Source organism: Tasmannia lanceolata, unplaced genomic scaffold (assembly GCF_043159265.1).
Source record: "Tasmannia lanceolata isolate RefF3 unplaced genomic scaffold, GAP_Taslan_0.1 ptg000008l, whole genome shotgun sequence".
Taxonomy (NCBI): domain Eukaryota; kingdom Viridiplantae; phylum Streptophyta; class Magnoliopsida; order Canellales; family Winteraceae; genus Tasmannia; species Tasmannia lanceolata.
Window position 1 is genome coordinate 20752734 of NW_027518685.1, and position 18683 is coordinate 20771416.

Below are 18683 nucleotides of genomic sequence, written 5' to 3' on the forward strand. Positions count from 1 at the left end.
AACAGTATCTGTCCATTTTCACCCCCACAAATGGACATCCTATGATGATCCAATGAAGCTGATTTTTGATACACACCTCATCCTTGATGGGGGAGGGGCGCCTTTTAAATGAATGCGTAGGATCAGCCCAACAATGTGGCCCCACCTTTGTTTCCTGCACTCGAGTGCGCTTATGCGCAAAAAGTATAACAGCTCATTAGAAAAGTATAAAAAAAAAAATGGAAGAGTGCCATTATTGAAAAAGGCGGTGTGGATATCAATTATTGTTTTATTAATAATGGTTGTTTCGTTAATCCGGAGGAGACAGATTTACCACTAGACAGAGATAAAAAATGGGAAGTTACATATTCGGCCCCCTTTTTTTTCCTTGAGAGGGCCCCTTCCAGTGTATTTATGACTACTCCTTTATACTTAGAGGGGGCTGTCCCAAGTAAGAAAAAGGGGAATATATATAGCTTGCCAATAAAAAATAGGAAAAAAAAAAAAAAACAAATAGGCACCACTGAAATTAACACCGTAGATGTAACATATGTGCATGAGATCTAGACTGTTTCTATGTTGATAGGCACATCATAGATGATCACAAAAATTTACACTAATCAAATGATCCTGTCTTAGGTAAGAACAAGTTGTTGTTATAAAAAACAATATTGATCAGAGAAGCCAACCAGATTATCATGGATGATAATAATCTATGGGAGGGATTCACACAAAACAAACGAAAATTAACCAGGAAGGCAATGAGCAGAAATCCAAGCCCACATTACCAAGGGGATACGGATAAAAACATCTAAGAAACAGCCCTTGAGACTATCACATCTGCTCAAATAACACCATGTGATGGGATCACAACCTTTTCTATTGAGATCATTTTGAAAGGGGAATGATATCAACACTACCATGTTTTAATAATTGAACTGACTCAGATTGTCTTTTCTTTTTTAATAGGCTTGTCAGATCTTTTTATGAACTGTAATAACCTCTTTATTTAATAAAAGACAAGATTAGTTAATGCAATTACTATAATAACACAGTTGTGCTGATATCATTTTCCTTTAAAAAAAAACCACCTAATTTGTGGACTGTTGGCATTTGGACATGTTTCCTCCTTTTAAATTCGACCGTTGGGGACAAGATTCTCTTCATATCAAAAAACACAAACAAACAACAACTGAGAAGAGGACGAAGACGAACAAGAATCGGTCAAAGAGTTCTATACAAAATTCAGAAAGATTTGTTCTTCCATGGCAGAGATTAGAGTGCCAAAATCAAACGAACAGCTAAACCAAAATCTCCATAACCTTGAATCTCTCTTGTCCACTCTCAATCCCTCTCAAAATCAGCCCAAATTCAGCCCAAAAACTCCCTCAATGCAACGAGGGCGAATGTACGAGGCCTACGCGAGGCTAAGAGAATCGAAAATTCAGCAAAAGAAAGCCGAAACAGAGGCTTCGAAAACCACACCGAAGAAAAAAGTGGCGTTTCTAGACCGCAAGGAAATGTCGGTTGCGAGGTCAGTACCGGATTTTTCTAAGGCAATTAGGAAAGAGAATAAAAAACCCAATTCGATTTTGGAAATGACACCCCCCTTGGCTGCGTCTAAGGGTGTTTGGAGGGGTGGAGGGAGCAAATCTGCGAGTGGGGCGGAGAAGAGAGGTGGTGGTGGGGCTATGATGAGGAAGAGCTGCGCGAGTTTGAAGGAATTGAAGGGGTTTTCTGTTGCTGTTGGATGTGCTATTGATGAGGAAGGGAGAGGGGGAAGAAGTGTTAAAGGGATGAGAAGCACAGTATTGGGTCATAGACAATATGGGTGAATTTTAAACAAGTGATATAGGAGATTTGTGTTTTGTTTGCTTTCTTATTTGCTTTTGTTTTCAGAGGATTGAATTCATTTCCTTACTGGAATTGGGAATAATTTGTTCTATTTTTTGGGGGGTTTCTTAGCTGGTAATGATTTTCTCAGATTGTATTCAATTTGAGGTAATTGTTTCCTTTCTTCTTTTCTTGTTCATTTTTTTTTGGGGTTTTTTGGGGAGTTCTGTTCTTGTATTATAGGGGAATTGAGAGAAAAGTATCGGGGGTGTGTAAAAAATGAATGGGACATATTTTACAATTTCTTTTCTTTATCCGTGGTTTCTTTAATTTTTTATTTTTTTTTTTCAATTTAATTTGGGAAATGATATCAGCACAACCATGTTTTTAATAATTGCACTAACTCAGCTTTTTTAGTGTACAAACTCAGCTGTCAAAGGTTTTTATTAGGGTTCCCAAAAAGCTCTGACAAACTAATTAAGAGAAAAGACAAGTTGAGTTAGTGCAAGGGAAATGATAAATACGCCCCTTTTCATCACATGGGCACCCAACTGCAGTGTACGTGGCAATTAAATCCGTTGAATTCTTCTTATGTTTGACCCCAAAAAGCTCTGCAGTCATTGATACATTGTTGCTGGGTGTCCCAAGTGATGAAAAGGGGCGCATTTATCATTTCCCTTACTGCAATTATTAAAATATGGTAGTGCTGATATTATTTCCCAATTTTCTTACAATACTACTCGAAAGAATAAGGGATTTGACAGTGTTAGAAAATGTGAGATCTCATTTTTGGATTGGGTTGAGATCTCACCGTTAGATCGTCTTGGTAGAAATTAAGCAAGAAGGTTAAATGACATAACGTAGACAAATTAGGCAAGCTGCACTAAAGAGCAGCCACATTTAGGCTCAGATTTTGTATTATTCATTTAATTCATCAGAGGTGGCTGCTCTGTAATGCAAAAGCCCGGCCGCAAAATGCCTTATGCGATGGTAGCAAATCCCTTTGCCTTCTATCCGCATCTTAATATAATTGTGATATATTATATCTACATGGAATACCGGAGGTTGCTTACTAATTTAAACTAGAATGCAAATAAAAGTGAAGCTATGAGAAGGGAACTAGGCTTAAATTGAGAGTACCACCGAAAAGGGGACCGAACAAATTGCTTATTGCCACATCCTCAGCAGTGACGTGAGCAATCCCTTAGATTTAGGAAAATAACAAAACTGAATTCTTTTTGCACAGACGGCGCATTCTCATTGTAGGTCCCCTCCTCGGTTGTAAACTCCGTCTCCATATCATTTTGGTTATTTTACAGTTCCCAAAAAGTTCTGAGAAGCCAATTACAAAAGAAAAGACAAGATGAGTAACTGCAACTATCAAAACATGGTAGTGCCAATATCAGTAGCCTTACGTTTTTTTTTTTATGATATTATTTTATCAAGGATCAAAGGGTGTTGTGAACGGAGGATAGCGAGTCGAAGGATAAGATAAACCATGGCTTGCTATTGCCAAGCTGTATAGCTCCAAAGGTGTTGTCTAATTTATGCTTACATAGATAAGTCCATATGGCCAAGCTTGTTTTAGGTGATTCAATGCAAATCTTCGATCAGAAAGGTCGGATTTTTCTGGATACATCGAGTAAAACTATGGGTGCAACTTGGATCGGCTCCACCCGAACCTAACGGGTTCAACCAGATTTTGGCTTGAGTGTTGGCATTTTCTCAGTTGGGTTTGGAAAAGACAACTCAATTTATCTTCAGATTCAGGCCTTGGGCACCTGACCCGATCAGAACCCAACCTCCATCCTCGAATTTTGTCGTGATTTTCAAAATGTTAGGACTTCATTTTTATTTATTTTTTGGTCCTTTTTTTGTTGGTATGTAAGCTGGGATTGAACATCCGACCCCAAAGTTGAAGAACAAAGCCTTGATCATTGAGTTGGAAGCTTAATCCTTGATTTGTTTATTTTTATTTTTTGCTCCTAAGACAGAATATATGGAATGCATCTTTAGTAATGTAAGGAGGCGGGACGAGGAAGTAGTAAATATGAGTGGACATGAGGTACCTAAGAGGGATATCTTTCTACATAAGGAAGGAGAGACTGAAGAGGATGTTAACTATAGAATAAGAGCATGTTAGTTGAAGTGGAAGCTTGCTTCAAGAGTTCTGTGTGACCGTAAAATCCCTACCAAGTTGAAAAGAAAGTTTTATAAGACAGCTGTGAGGCTAGCCATGCTCTACGGCTCAGAATGTTGGGCCACCAATAAGCAGCATGTGCATAAGATGAGTGTAACAGAGATGCGAATGCTTAGATGGATGTGCGGCCACACAAGGTTACATAGAATTAAAAATGAAGACATTCGTAAAGAGGTGGAGGTGGCACCAATTGAGGAGAAGATGAGAGAGCACCGCTTAAGATGGTTTGGACATATCCAAAGTAGGCCTTTGGATGCTCCGGTGAGAAGAGGCGACTCGTGCTAAATTGATGGAGTAAAAAGAGGTAGGGGGCAGACCGAAAACAACTTGGGTAGAAACAAAGAGGAAAGACTTCATAGCTAGGAACATGATAGAGAACATGACCTTGGATATGATAGAATGGAAGAAAATGATCCACGTAGAAGAACCCAACTAGAACCAGGATTAGAGCCGGGTAGATTCCTTTTACTTTCTTCATGAATTTTTTCTAAAGGATTTATTTTAGCCGTCCCCAACTAGTTTGGGACAAAGGCTTTGTTGAGTTGAGTTGAGTTGCTCTAGGCTAACTTGATTCCAACCCGACCCGATTGGAAAAAACGACTTAGACAGGTCAGGTTAGCGTTGGGAGATTTAGAGGCGGGTTAGCTTAAGGTTGACCATCCTCGATCCAAGGCTCGGGTTGGGTCAGAATAGAGTTGAGGGAATGCTATCTCGAGTTGGCTAGGGTTGGCCTCAACCAGACCCAACCCGGCCCGAGTTGCACCCCAAGTAAATGCTCCTTCGTTGGATGCCAATCCTTCTCTCCTACATGCATTTTCTCCAGCCCACATCTTTTTGTAAACCAGTAGATGGGGTAGGCCTGAACTGGGGTGTACTTTTCGCCCAACCCACCCTGATTTCTAAAATAGGGCCTGGAACCCAGCACCAAATGGCCCATCTAAGGGGCCACTTAGCTACCTCTAAAAATTATTTTCATATCTTACTAAGTCCCTCTAGGAAGACTGAAACACCCCAAACTGCCCCCAAGCAAAATTCACCCACTCTCTTAATAAGAGAGGGCGTTTTGGTACTTTAGGAAATTTTGAGATTAGGTCTGTGCTAATCACCTATAAATACCAATCTTAAGGAAGTTCTGCAAAAGTTAAGATCTGCATCTTAAATAGTTGTAATCTTGGAAAACCCTAACATCTCTACCCTATTGTTTGGATTGGTGTTGTATTGGACATGTATTTGTGTGAGGGGTGGCCTCCGTGCTTGATCTCGGGTTCCTTGGGGTTCATCTTGTTCCTAGATCCCCATCGAACCCAAGATCATTCGGTTTTGGCACTAAAATTTGGATTTATGGTCTTTTGACCTAGATTTTGGTTTCTCTTCCGATCGCCGTCCGACGAGTTTCTGGCGGCTGGATCAGTTTGATTGGGGATGCAACTCGGGTCGGGTTGAGGCCAACCCGAACCCAACCCCGAGTAACCATTTGCTCAACGTGAACCTGAACCCGACCCGAGTTCCAACCCGACGAGGAACCCATTTTTGCCAACCTGACCCGAGTTCAACCCGACCCAACCCGAGATTTTAAGCTTAAAAATTAGAAAAAATTATGAAAGATGTCAGGTTCACTCGGGTCGGGTTGCCCAAACCCTCAACTCGAACCCGACCCGGGATGAGAAAACCCGAACCCGAACTCGAACTCAACCTAACCCAACCCGACTTTTTTTCCAAGTTGAACCCGTTGGGTTTGGGTTGAGCCCGCCTGAGTTGCACCCTTAGGTTTGATGGAATCCCTTGTCATAAGGAGTCAATCGGATCCAACCTAGCGTAAATCAGATGTCAAACGAGATATGATCACCCAAAGTTGTGAAAAGTCTTTAAAACTGGAATAATTCGCAATTTCTGAAGAATCCGAACAACACACGGCATGATCGACCTATAGGTCAATCATGGCACTCACTGTTTCAGCATGGTCGACCATGCACCTACTGTTTTAGAATGGTTGACTTCTAGGTCAACTGTGTGCAATGTAGGCTGTAGGCGTTAAAATCTCGGATTTCTAGATTTTCCTTCATTTTGTTGGGTTTATGGGATTCTTTTATGACATATTATACCTCTCAAACACTCTTTATCTTATGAATCAAGTATTATGAGTGGGTAATCGATCCGTGAACGTAAGGGTTTGAAAAGGGTTGCGAATTCGATATTCGAGGTACATGATAACATATTGATTTAGTGCATTGCTTTTCCATGTATCTTTGACCCTAAACTCTCTTAGAAACATGTTTAATCTTCTCTAAGAAAGTTATGAAAATGTCATCAACTTGATACTATGACTCCGATATAACAACTTATTGTATGTTATGTTCTTGAACCTTGTTAGAATTTTGAACCTAATGACTCTTGCTTGAGTACTGGTAGTTGTTGTTTATTTTCATACTTCGTATACATTATTGATATCCATGTGAAACCTATGAATGGTGAATTATTTTGTGAGGCTTAGATTTGTGAACTTAGAATGGCCCTCGCCAGTGGGACACACAAGGCATTAGCCTATATAAACATAAGAACTTAAATCCTGCAATAAGTTGTTAGGTATATGTGAATAAGAACCAGGAACTAGATCTGACGTCGTGAACCGTTGGTGCAAAATAACGTGTCATTAGAACCACGATATAACGCAATATATTATATGATTATTATTATATGACTAAGCCAATGGCCAGAATTATAAGAACTCCGCCCTTCTAACCCTTGTATGTCTTCTCTTCTCAACTTCGATCTATAAGAACCATGGCCTGTACACTTGTGATTACCTATTGTTTAGATATGGGCTTTTGATTTTTGCCCTCTATTCGACTACTCAGAACATATGGAAATGTTAGCACTTGGATTTGTTTCACTTTGTTTTCGACTATCATTCTTTGAGCTCTTCTCTAGAATGCTTAACCGACACTGAATTGATTCGTTACTATGTATTGGGCTACGGTTAACTATGGTTTAATAATTTTCAGGTTTCGATCCCTGCGGAGTCGATGAGGGAGTAGAGGCCTAGAACATTCCACTGCCACTTTAGTAGATTGATTTGATTAGTTGTTGACAGTGAGTATTGTTTAAACCATTGAAATAGACTACGTTTTGATTTATGTTTTGGCGCAGTTGGAGAGAGTGAGAAGTTTACTCAATGATTTATGTTTAACCTTTGATATTAATTCAGTAATTTATTTTCCTAGTTGGGCCTGATATTGTTTGTTAGTCTTAATTACTACAAGAAAAGGTACTAGCAGCGACGTTTTTTTAGCGACCCAATTAAAAAGAGGTAGCTAATAGTACTAATTGAGATCCATTTTCTAATGTCGTCCCTACAAATTAAAATGATACTATTTTTTTTGCGACGGCTCTTCTATGTTCTTAGCCGTGTATACAGTCTGGGTGCGTGACAAGGACACTGTGTGATAGAGGTTCCTAACAAACTTCTATAATATGCCAAGTGTACAACATCACATTGATAACTGTTTTAGAGAAGAAAATAGCTTTATTTGTTTTAGTAAATTAGCATATGTACCCTTACTACCATTTAAAAAAAAAAAAAAAAAACATATACACCCTTTCTTTGGTGACAATATCAAGACAGCAGTTTGCTACAATCTTGTATGGGTTTGAAGTTAAATATGATTATTCATAAATAGTGATGATAATGGTTTTATAAATAATTAGCTCTAAAAGAAGCTTTAATTTCCCATTTACAAATAAGATTAGCTACAAATAATCTTATTTACAAATGAGGACCTATTTTGGTGGCATTCAGAGATGCCCTAACACTGAAGACAAGTAAGGCTTAATCCTGGCCAATTAATTTTTAAACAGGCTAGGCCTGAAATCTATGCCTCTATCTAACTAGAATTTTCAGGCCCAGGCCCAATGGGCCGTTCGTTATCCAGCCCATTTAACCATCTTGTGCCACAGGGCACGCTCGACAAATAAAGCCCATTGGCTCGTGGAAAATAAAAAGGTATGTTGCATCACAAAAGCCTCGGCCAATCAATGGCTTAGAATCGTTTCATGGGTAAAAATTTTCATATATTTCCCATCCATGGCAAGCCCTAGATTAATGGTTTGGATCAATGAACATGTGGGCTTCACTTGTACTTCTGCGTGCCCATATATTTTCCATTTCAACAAAATATGCACAACATCATACAACTACCCTGGCAAAAGTACCCCACTAAGTACCCTATTTCAGATTTCTTCTCTTTCAATCAAGATTTCACTGCCTTAAGTACCCTATTGCAGATTTCTTCTCTTTTTATCTAATCTTTGGAGAGTTTCAAAAGTTGTTCTTCAGCAAATAGACCATTTGGGTGTACAGCCCAATTTGCAATCCAAAATTTAAATTATAGACAAAAAAAGGAAAAAGGGTCAGTTATCGATCTGTTATTGCACTATTTTAATAGTAGTTAATGTGGGAAAACCATACATGGGGTCTTCTCCTTTATTTTCTAGACCTTCGAGAACTGTCTTATTTTTCTTCCTTTGTTCTCTCCAAGTTTCCTTCTTTATATCCAAAGCATTCAATTCCAGAATCCGAAGATGACTTAAGCTACTAAGTTATAGAGACAAAAAAAAAAAGAATAAACATTAGATGATAAAGCAGTTGTACGTAGAAAGGCAATACTTAAATACATTTTGCTTGAAAGAGTATGTATTGACTATGGTTGGTTGAACCCATTTTCAAGTTTAAGGGAAAACCCATTTCATATACTTGGATTATTTAATCCCAAATAGCTCCAAAAATTCAAAGATAGTTTATCCAAGCTTTCTTTGTTAAACATGAACGTCATGGTTGTGAGAAATTGCTTAACCCCTTCCTAAGACAAGATCAAGAGGGAGAATCTAATCAAATACTTAGTTTACTTTATTAAATTTCTATTTGGTTAGATTACCTTATTAAATTTCTCTTTGGTCATGTGCATTGATCTGTCAACACATGTCTTTGAGCTGCATTTCATGCTAGACTTCTATGTGTCTCACTACTAGGCGAGCATTACAATATAGATAAATATATTATGTGGGGAAATGATATTTCCACCCCTTTTTGTTTTGTCTTTTCATAAAAGTGACTTCATTTTCAGGAAAAAGGATACACAAAAATGGTGGAGTTGCAGTTGTTTTAAGGAAAAGACAAAAAGAAGGAGGTGGAAATGCTATAAAGGGGTGGAAATATCATTTTCCATATAATTTTATACAATAATTTGTTTGATTGCTTGACTGCGTTCAAACTCAACTCAGGGACTGCTTGTGAATATTTTAATTCACATGATGGAATTAGTTGTAAACTTTTGAAATCTTAAAAATTCTAGACTGCAATCTAGGGTTTAGCTGTATAATATTTTATATAAAAACCATATCTATGGAACCACTTCACATGACTTAAAGTGAACTCCACCCAGCTTTTATATATTCATTAGTTTATTAAAGTAGGTAATGTCACTTGGAATACATGGGATTTATTTTATTTCTTACCCACATTGCTTGGATTGTTAACATGCTTTGAACATATCCAAAAAGAGATATCAACTTAATAAACAAGCCACACTTGTTTTATTAACTTTTATTGTTTGGAGGGAGGAGGCTTACAAAATAATGGTTGAAAAGGAGACAAAGATGGGTACTAAGCTAATGGTCTTTATATTATATTAGGGAAAATGTATGGAAGCCTCTTCTTTATGCATCATATTGTCTAATCAAGAGGAAAATTCTCCCCTCATTAGCACATCTTGGTGGGTCACCCCAAGATTTGGGCTATCAGAAATCTTTAACTTCTGCAACTCTTCAATCAACAACAAAGTAAGCATGATTAGGGCTGATTGAAGCATTTTATATGGGATGGTGGACACCATCACAACAAGAAAAATCTCACTACCCAATGAGCAATAGAGATTAAAGAATCCTTTAGTCCTTGGGTAATCCTCTAGGTGGGTGGGGGGGTCGGGCGTAGCGGGCCCCACAGGTGGACATCTTCGTCATTAGTGACTTAGAACACTGAGAGACAAAGTACATGCGTCTTCACATGTGTTCCCCTCTATCAAGGGAAATGTCATGTGATTCCTTACACCAAGCAATCCATACACATTGAAACAAATGTCCTCTCAGCCTTCCCTTCTTATGCTTAACATGTTTCATCATATCTGTCTATACATTGATTGAACTTGGGGGACCAATTTTGTTCCTAGTGATGTAAGGAAACCCAACCCCCCACCCTCCAATGAAAAAGAAAACTAAGGAGAAAAGGAAGCCAGTTCATTAGAAAAGGACTTGTTTTCTTTTGTCACAAGGAAATTTAAGAGAGCTCTCCAACCCCCTTGATAAGAAAACATGATTCCCCAAAGTCTCTAAGTAGGGTCACCTCGTTACTTCTTTTTTTCTTTTCCTATTTTGTATGTGAGGCCAACTCAAAGAGCTCCATGGATGGGGGGGAGTGGGCCCACACCACTTTCTCTAACCCTAGAATGAGGGAAGACCTGACACACACAATGTTCATTGGCCCCATGGATATATCTTAACCCAAGTTATTAATTAAGAAATAAGAAAGGAGGGGGTTACAATAATAGTATCTTCTGATATATATTTTCAGAATATTTTGAAAATAATTCCATCATAATTCAAGGGTGGCCCACCATAATACTGAATAGGTGGGCCCTGCCTTTAATCAATTCTAGATGTTTCCATGTGTGCCCACCACGTCTTAGAACGATCACATTTACTTAACAATCCTAACCTTATGATTTTTTATCTTCCAAACTGATTGTCAGAAAGGGGTTATAGACAAATTACCCAAATTCAAAGACAGAGATAAATTAAAACAAGTTAAGATCATTTGAGTAGAAAATTTGGAAAGCTAAGTGAATGAATGATGTAGATCGATTGAAGATGGGCCCAAACTATTCAAACCCCATTTCAAGGAAATTACATTTTCTCATCATACGATAAAATTGCCGAGAAAGATTTAATCGATGATAATGATGAAGTTGATGCAAAAACAAATGGGAAGGAAATTTTTTAGGCATGGAAAAAGATGGATGAGAGAAAAAGAGAAGGAAAAGGAGACAAGGTGGACCCACGTTTGGGGTTGTGAGAAGACTTTGGAGGTAGTTTGGAATGAATTTATCTACACTTTTGAAGTGGGAGATTACGAAAGGGAAAAAATATTCTTAAGAAAGGCTCCTTTTTTTCTTGGTTAGTAAGATTCGATGAGATCTCCCATTCTTGGAATAATTAAATAATAAAACAAAGCAGCCAACGTCAATCGCGCAAAAATAGAGCTGTAGCTTGTAGTTGCCCCATCAACAAGGAGTCAAAATGGGCCCCACCCCACTTTAAGCTGATTTTTCTTCTTCTTCTTTTTCTTTTCAAATTTTACCCATTGAATTTACACAAATACCCTTCTTCTTTTTTTTTATGTGGCCGGAAATTTCTTATCAAATAGGTGTCTCTTTCTGTTAATCTATGAGAAATTATATGGTGCCCGAGCGTGAAGTCCAGCGTAGTCGTTACGAGAAAAGTACCGCCCTTGAAACATTAAGATTAAGATTAAGGCTCTGTTCGTTTAAGATTACGACAACCGATTGTGAGTGACAAACAACCGATTTTGAGTCCGATAATCGGTTTGGCACTCACAATCAGTTGTCATAATCTTAAACGAACGAGCCTAAAAAGTGGGCTGCTGTTGGATCAAATATTAAGGGACTCTACGTTCGGATACCGTACAAGGAAATGATATTTGCACTATTTTTTGTCTTTTTCATAGAAAAATTACTGCTGTCTTTTATTAATTAACCAGCTGTCAAGAGCTACTCCTATTCTAAAAAAGCTACAAGCAGCGGATTAAGGGAGAAAAGATAGAAGAACATCACACCAAATATGATTAAATGCCAAAGTAATACATTTATTTGAGGCCATGAAGGAGCTATATGAAGTTGAGGTCTCACCTACAATTTTGAAATAACGACGGGAACAATGATGCTATCATCGACAATTATTTTTAATTGGGCTCTATCACTCATTATTTTTTTCTTTGAACAGGAAATTTCGCTTGAACTCACAATCCCGTGATTGCCATACGAACTACTTCCCAACTGAGATAGAGACTTTCCACAAGCTAGCTTGAATTCACAGCCTTTTAGTTAAGTTAACATAGGATTCATACAATGATAACTAAAACTAATTTTTACAATAAAATTACAGTAACATTCAAACGATACAATCCATCAACTTTCTTCAAAATCAAAGCCTTTTCAGGTTAAAATTGAACATGAAAACTAGTCTAATATTTATATGTGGCACCGAAAGAATATATTTTATTCATAAAAAATAATCTAAGGACCCTGAAGGAGTTTAATAATACGTTGACACCCTTTTGAATGTTGAGTGCCTGAATTAATTAATGTGTTTTGAGGAGGTGGTTAGTGTCGGCAAGTGGGTCCTGTCTTGAGCCAGGGGCGATGCCAGAAATTTTGCACAAGTGGGGCAAAAATTATAGTAAGTATTAATTTTAGACTTATTTTCTATCTTAGGGATGATTGGAAAGGGGGGCATATTTTTTTTAAAAGGGGATAAGTATAAAAAAATATTAAAAAATAAAGGTATATTTTTTTGAGGAAGTCTAGCGTCAGCCGGTTAAAAGCCGCTTGAAGCTACTCGGGACTCTATTGGCCATAAAACACCTTGCTGGCATTAACTACTTGAAGCTACTCGGGACTCTATTGGCCATAAAACACCTTGCTGGCATTAACTACGGCAAAATAATCGCCCACTTCCTCTTCCTATAAAACTGAAAGGCTGGCATTAATTTAGAAATAAAATCTTTCTTTAAAATACCATCAATAGAATCCCTAAAAAGTCGGCAATTTTCTCTTATTGAGTTACGGTAAACCACTAGGCGGCTTTCAATCTGTGGCCTCCTTTAACTGAGATTTTATAAGGTGTAAGCCCTTAAGTCCCTTATTTTTCATGAAGTATTGTACGGACCACACTATAGGATCCAAACCGTCCATATGATGTACCATAACGTAAATAGTAGTGCATAAAAAACCATTTCCATAGGATGATCCTAGCCCTCCGATCTATAGATGAACCGCATATTATGGAAACTCTATCGATCGGAGGGCTAGGATCATACTATGAAAATGATTTTTTGGTCACAACCAATTAACGTTATGGCCCATCATGTGGACGGTTTGGATCATCCTATAGTGTGGTCCGTCAATACTTCTTGAAAAATAAGGGACTGTAAGGGCTTACACCATATAAAAGGGATTTCAGAGGATATTACGGTTCTCAAAAAGTTCTTTAAACCCTTTAAATACTATATGATAACCGGTGGAGCGCATGTTTATTGAAACACTTGGCGCAGATATCATTTTCCTAAATAAAACCAAGAAAAGACAGAAAAAGAGGGAAAAGAAGAAAACAAATGTAGAGGCAAAAAAGGAATGGAGAGAGAGAGAGAGAGCTAAACTGTGGGCATTTCTTAGCTCTTGCCGCGTAGAGAGGCAGAGAGACATGGGCTTCATAGATCACATCGGTTGTCGTTCCATTAAATCCAAAATTTGTTGAATTATCAAACTACCCCTCATATAAGGTTTGAACTCCCACATAAAGTAAAATGCCACAGACACCCTCGGCCCTTATTCTTGTGGAGAGGAATATAATACGTGATATGTTTTACAAGGAAAAAAATAAAAATAGGATAAGTTTATCCGTAGAAAATAACCTTGAATTGCCGAATATCAGGTTGGTTTGTGTTGGGTTAGTTGAAATTTCTCAACTTCATTAAAAATCAGATTATGTTTTATTCATTCCCACCTAAACTTGTAAGACCAGGAGTATGAAACATTCAAATTCTTTGCTATGTAATTATTGTGTATATGAAACTCAATTAGTGAAATAGAAATGAAGCAATAAATGATACAATCTGCATTATAGTTTACTAGCTACTTTTATTAAGGTCAAGACTTTTATGTTTATTTACATTAAACAACTGAACTCGAATCTTTTTAATTCAATCTGAATCTTAAACATAATTCTAACACAAATTTCAACATGAAATTCTACCCAATTTTATCCAGAATCCGTAAATTGAATTGGGTTAGGGTTGGAGAAGTGGGTTTGAAATTTTGGCTTGTTCAGGTTATACCTAGTTTGACTCAATCCAACATGACTTGCTTCCCTAGTTTTTACTAAGTCAAGGTAAACTTTGTGTGTGTATGTAAGCAAAATACTAGTAATAAAGTAGGGAAAATAAAGTAAAAACAAATCAAATGAAACTTGTTAAAAATACTTTCGGCTTTAGCCAAAAGAAGGTTATATGATACCATTAAATTTTTTTAATTGAACATTTCGATCTATGATTTATCATTCATGCATGGGTGTAGATAAGTTCCATTTATATTTGTGAAGAACCTCATTTATAGGAACCTCTCCCGAAGGACCCTTAATCATCACTGGAGCATTTAGATATTTCATTTGCTATCATGATTAGCTTTTCAGAAAATTTCCAAACGAAAGCTATTTTGCGTCTTTCTTTCGCAGGATAGAACAGCCACATTGGCAACGTTTTAGTAGATTTTGTCTTCTTCATTTAATCCATTTGCAGTGGCCGTCCTCCCTTGCAAAAGTAAGCTGCAAAATAGCCCAGCAAATCCCTTTTTACTTAATCACATGTTTGCAACCCACCGCTTAGATAATTAAGAGTGCGTTCGGCAAGGCTTCTCATTCCCTCCTACAAAATCAGGCCGAAACGGATTGATGAGAATATGAGGAAGCGACTTGAGTCCTTCCGCAGAATCTCATCTTTTAAGGACTCAAAAAGCACAAACAATGTGCTTGCCGAGCAATCTGTTTTCTGATTTTTTTCATTTCTCACATTTGCTCACCTATGAAATCGGAAAAACCCATTTCATAATGGTTGCCAAACACGCCCTAAATTGTTCAAATGGTGCAATTGTTGACAATTTGCTCATCAACAATGGTACAATCTAATTGGTGGGTCCGCTATAGCTGTACATGAGCCACGTGCATGGTATCCTTAGTTCAACTACCATGAGACAATCACATGGTTACAACTCACACTCATCATTATAAAGCAAAGCCTAGGACATTCACTGATTATTATTTATTATTGTTAAAAATTAATTTAAGAGAATGATATCCACACTCCATTGTTTTATAAGGGCCGTCTCACTTCATTCGACACATCATATCATCTCTTAGATTCTTATAATTCCTAGAAATCTGTCATTAGTCAATAAAAGAATTATTTTATTAAGGAGCGTAGTTACAAAGGTTGAGAAGCTCAGAAAATGATGGTGAAGAGTACAAAAAAGAAAGAAAAATGCACATTTTTTATTCTCTTCAGTACATGTCTCTCCCTCTCAAATCTACTTATTTTTCTAAATAAGACAGAATAAAAAACACAGAAGGATGGTTCAGTGCATGTCATCTAGAATAGGATGCAACTATAGTTTTCATATTGAATTTCTTGTGAGAAGTACAAATAATATATAAGAAAATGATAAATTATTTTTCAAATTCATGATTAGCTCGGAAAATGGTAGGTTGTTCTGAATTTCTTTGCAATCTTTATAGTTTAAAATTGGCACAAAAGCTCAACAATTTTTAAAAGAAAATTTCTCGCAATTTTATACGACCGATTAATGTATGTTAGTAAAAACGACATTTTCCTTATAGCGAGTTTAAAACAAAGATACTTTAAATGGTGAAGTCCAGTGCGTTCAGTACGATAAAAAGTACTGCAGTATTAAAAAAGTAGTATGCTGTTGGATCAAATATCAAAGGTGGTACCGTCCCGTACTGGTGATCACGGCCGGGCACCATATAATTTCTTATAAAAAAGGAGGTGCAGATATCATTTCTCTTAATTAACTCTTAATAAGATAAAAGAAACTTGGAGGGTTTAGTAATTTCACACATCCAACCCCACTAAAATAATAGCAAAGACAAGCACAATCTAAGTCTCCGAGTGTTTTCGGGTTATGTTCCCAATAACACTTTCCCCTCCTTGGGATGTCCGCAACCAACCCTCTCATTACATACACTCTTTTTTATCTTATATAAATACCACTCATACATGCAAATCCTCCTCATCTCCTCTCATCCTTTCTTTTTCTCATCTCCAAAACCCACCAATCCAACCCAACTAAAACAAACAAACCTTCTCCTAAACTCTCTCTTCTCGCTTCTCTCTTCTCTCTTCTCTCTATGGCAGAAATTCAGTGCCAAACCAAACCCAATAACAACGTGCGCTTAAAACTCTTTGGCTTCCACGTGTCCGACGAAGAAGAGGTCGATTCCGGTACAAAGTCACCGGAAGATGTCACGTTACCGGTCACCGATGGCCGGAAATTCGAGTGCCAATACTGTTGCCGAGAATTCGCAAACTCTCAAGCATTAGGAGGCCACCAAAATGCCCACAAAAAAGAGCGCCAACAGCTCAAGCGCGCTCAAATCCAAGCCGGCCGAGTTAACTCGGCGGCTTACATGCGAAATCCGATCATATCGGCTTTCGCGCCGCCGCCGCACCTTTTGGCTCCATCCGCGGGTCCGGTTGTGGTCCCCACGCCGGCTCTCCAATCTCCTTCATGGGTATATGTCTCGCGGGCCCAACCGCCGTTCCACGGATGTGTGTTCCCGTCGGGTGTTTCGCGGGGCCCACCTTCGCCGGGTTTCTCTTATGCGCCGCCGGCTATGGGTTTTGCGGATGCGCCGCTATCGAGCCATTCGATAATTCGGCCCCACGCCGCCGTGCCTCAGCAGATGGGTAGATTTTCTGGCTTCGAGGATGGCTCGAATTATGAAGATGCACTTGGCTTGGATTTGCATCTGAGCCTTGCGCCGGCTGGGCCGTGAGTGAGAGTAGAAATCACGATTCGGGGCTTCTCGTGTTTTATGGAAATGGAATATTTCCTCTACCACGCTCGGCTCAGCTCGGTGTATGCTTGGCTTCGCTAGGTAATGGTTTAGATTTGAGAGGGGAAAAAAACCATTTGGTAGCTAGCTCACTGGTGAACACGGCTCGGCTAAGAGGTTGCTACTTATTTGGCTCCTGTAAATTTTTTATTTTTTTTATTTTTTAAGGGAGCAATTTTACTCATCTCTTGCACCTTGACTGTGTTCTGATTTTTTTTTCTTCTTCTTTCTAATACGATACGTTTATAAAATCTTGAATTTTACAAGCTAAAACTTGGAATTTTACAGGCTAAAACCTTGATATTGTATGTAAAATCTAAGTTTTAGCTTATCAAACCCAATATTTTACAATCCTAAATTATAAAATCCATGTATCCAAACGGTCCCATACACCCACTGTCTTGCATTCTGATTAAGGTTTGATGGCCAAAGATCCAACATTTTCATTACAAACTGCATTGAAATTTAGAAAAAATAAAGAGTACTCTAGAGAGAGAATGACTAGGAAAACATTATCAGTAAATCAATGGTGACCATCAATTCCAAGGGTCTAAGCATATATGTGCAAACAAGACCGTTGATCTTATAGAACGTTATGGTATGAGTCCCATATGGAACGAACATCTCCCATGCGTAAGATAAAGAAATACAAAAATCAACTGTTTAAATTTTGTTGAGAGAACCCTAAGGGTCCATTTGGATACATGGATTTCAGGATTATAATATCCTAAATTTTACAAGCTAAAAACATGGATTTTATAAGCTAAAACCACCCTACTGTGTAAATATTGTCCGATTTTGGGTTTTTCGACCCTCCCTGATTTTGTTTTCCGGCAGCACTAACTGTGCCCGGACCTACTTCGTGGGGCCCACCTCTTGAAGATGCTGCCAATGCGTCTACATAGGGAGTGGGATTCCACACATCTATAGCCTAGAATCTTTCCCTCCTCGGCCGATGTGGGATCTCACAATCCACCCCCTTAGGGGCCGATGTCCTTTCCAATTCTGAGTTTTTCCACCCTCCCTACTCTGCAGGGCCCGCCCCTTGGAGATGCTGAAAACACATCTGCACAGGGAGAGGGAGTCCACACATATATTGCACATAATCTTTCCCTCCTCTTCCAATGTGAGATCTCACAGTAAAACCTAGGCTTTAGCCTCTAAAATCTAAGATTTTACAATCCTGGATTATAAAATCCATTGTAACCAAATGGACCCAAGAAGGGGCTGTTTGGATATGCGGATTTTAGAATCTTGGATTTCCTCAAAATTCTGGATGGGAGACGAGAGAAGGGGAGACGAGAGAAGAAGGATACCGTACGGCGTTTTCTAATTTCTCGCCCTTCTTTCCATCAAGAGGAGATTATCTCGTGTTTCCAGGTTTTAGAAATCTAATAATGGGGGAGAGATTTCTAAAACTTGGATTTCGTACTTAAAATCCAGGATTTTACACCGCTTTCAAACTAAAAACTGGATTCTAAAATCAATGTATCCAAAACAGCCTAATGCGAATCAACCAACTGATCCAATCACAAGATCTTGGTATTCTCAATGGCATTTGGCCGGAATTATGGTGGTCGGTAGAAGCAACCAAGGGATCCAATGACATAGACCCAATCGCATAGACATGACACATGTAGGGCCCAGAAAGTGTCTGTTAGGAACGAGCTTAACAACCACCGTGCTTTTAGCATTT

The 18683-nt window shown here is 38.3% G+C and overlaps 2 protein-coding genes across 2 annotated transcripts; both read left to right on the forward strand.

The window, feature by feature from the left end:
• The first annotated feature begins 1244 nt into the window (after positions 1 to 1244).
• Positions 1245 to 1814, forward strand: LOC143882802 (uncharacterized). Its single transcript, XM_077386214.1, has one exon. The coding sequence runs from the start codon at positions 1245 to 1247 to the stop codon at positions 1812 to 1814; it is 570 nt and encodes a 189-aa protein (XP_077242329.1).
• Positions 1815 to 16047: 14233 nt separating this feature from the next.
• On the forward strand, positions 16048 to 17180 carry LOC143883410 (C2H2 and C2HC zinc fingers superfamily protein). The gene has a single exon (XM_077386762.1). The coding sequence runs from the start codon at positions 16280 to 16282 to the stop codon at positions 16925 to 16927; it is 648 nt and encodes a 215-aa protein (XP_077242877.1). The 5' UTR covers positions 16048 to 16279; the 3' UTR covers positions 16928 to 17180.
• Positions 17181 to 18683: the final 1503 nt, after the last annotated feature.

Bases quoted from the DNA above. Each gene is read 5' to 3' on its own strand.
- LOC143882802 (XM_077386214.1), top strand. From the start codon at position 1,245: ATGGCAGAGATTAGAGTGCCAAAATCAAACGAACAGCTAAACCAAAAT.
- LOC143883410 (XM_077386762.1), top strand. From the start codon at position 16,280: ATGGCAGAAATTCAGTGCCAAACCAAACCCAATAACAACGTGCGCTTA.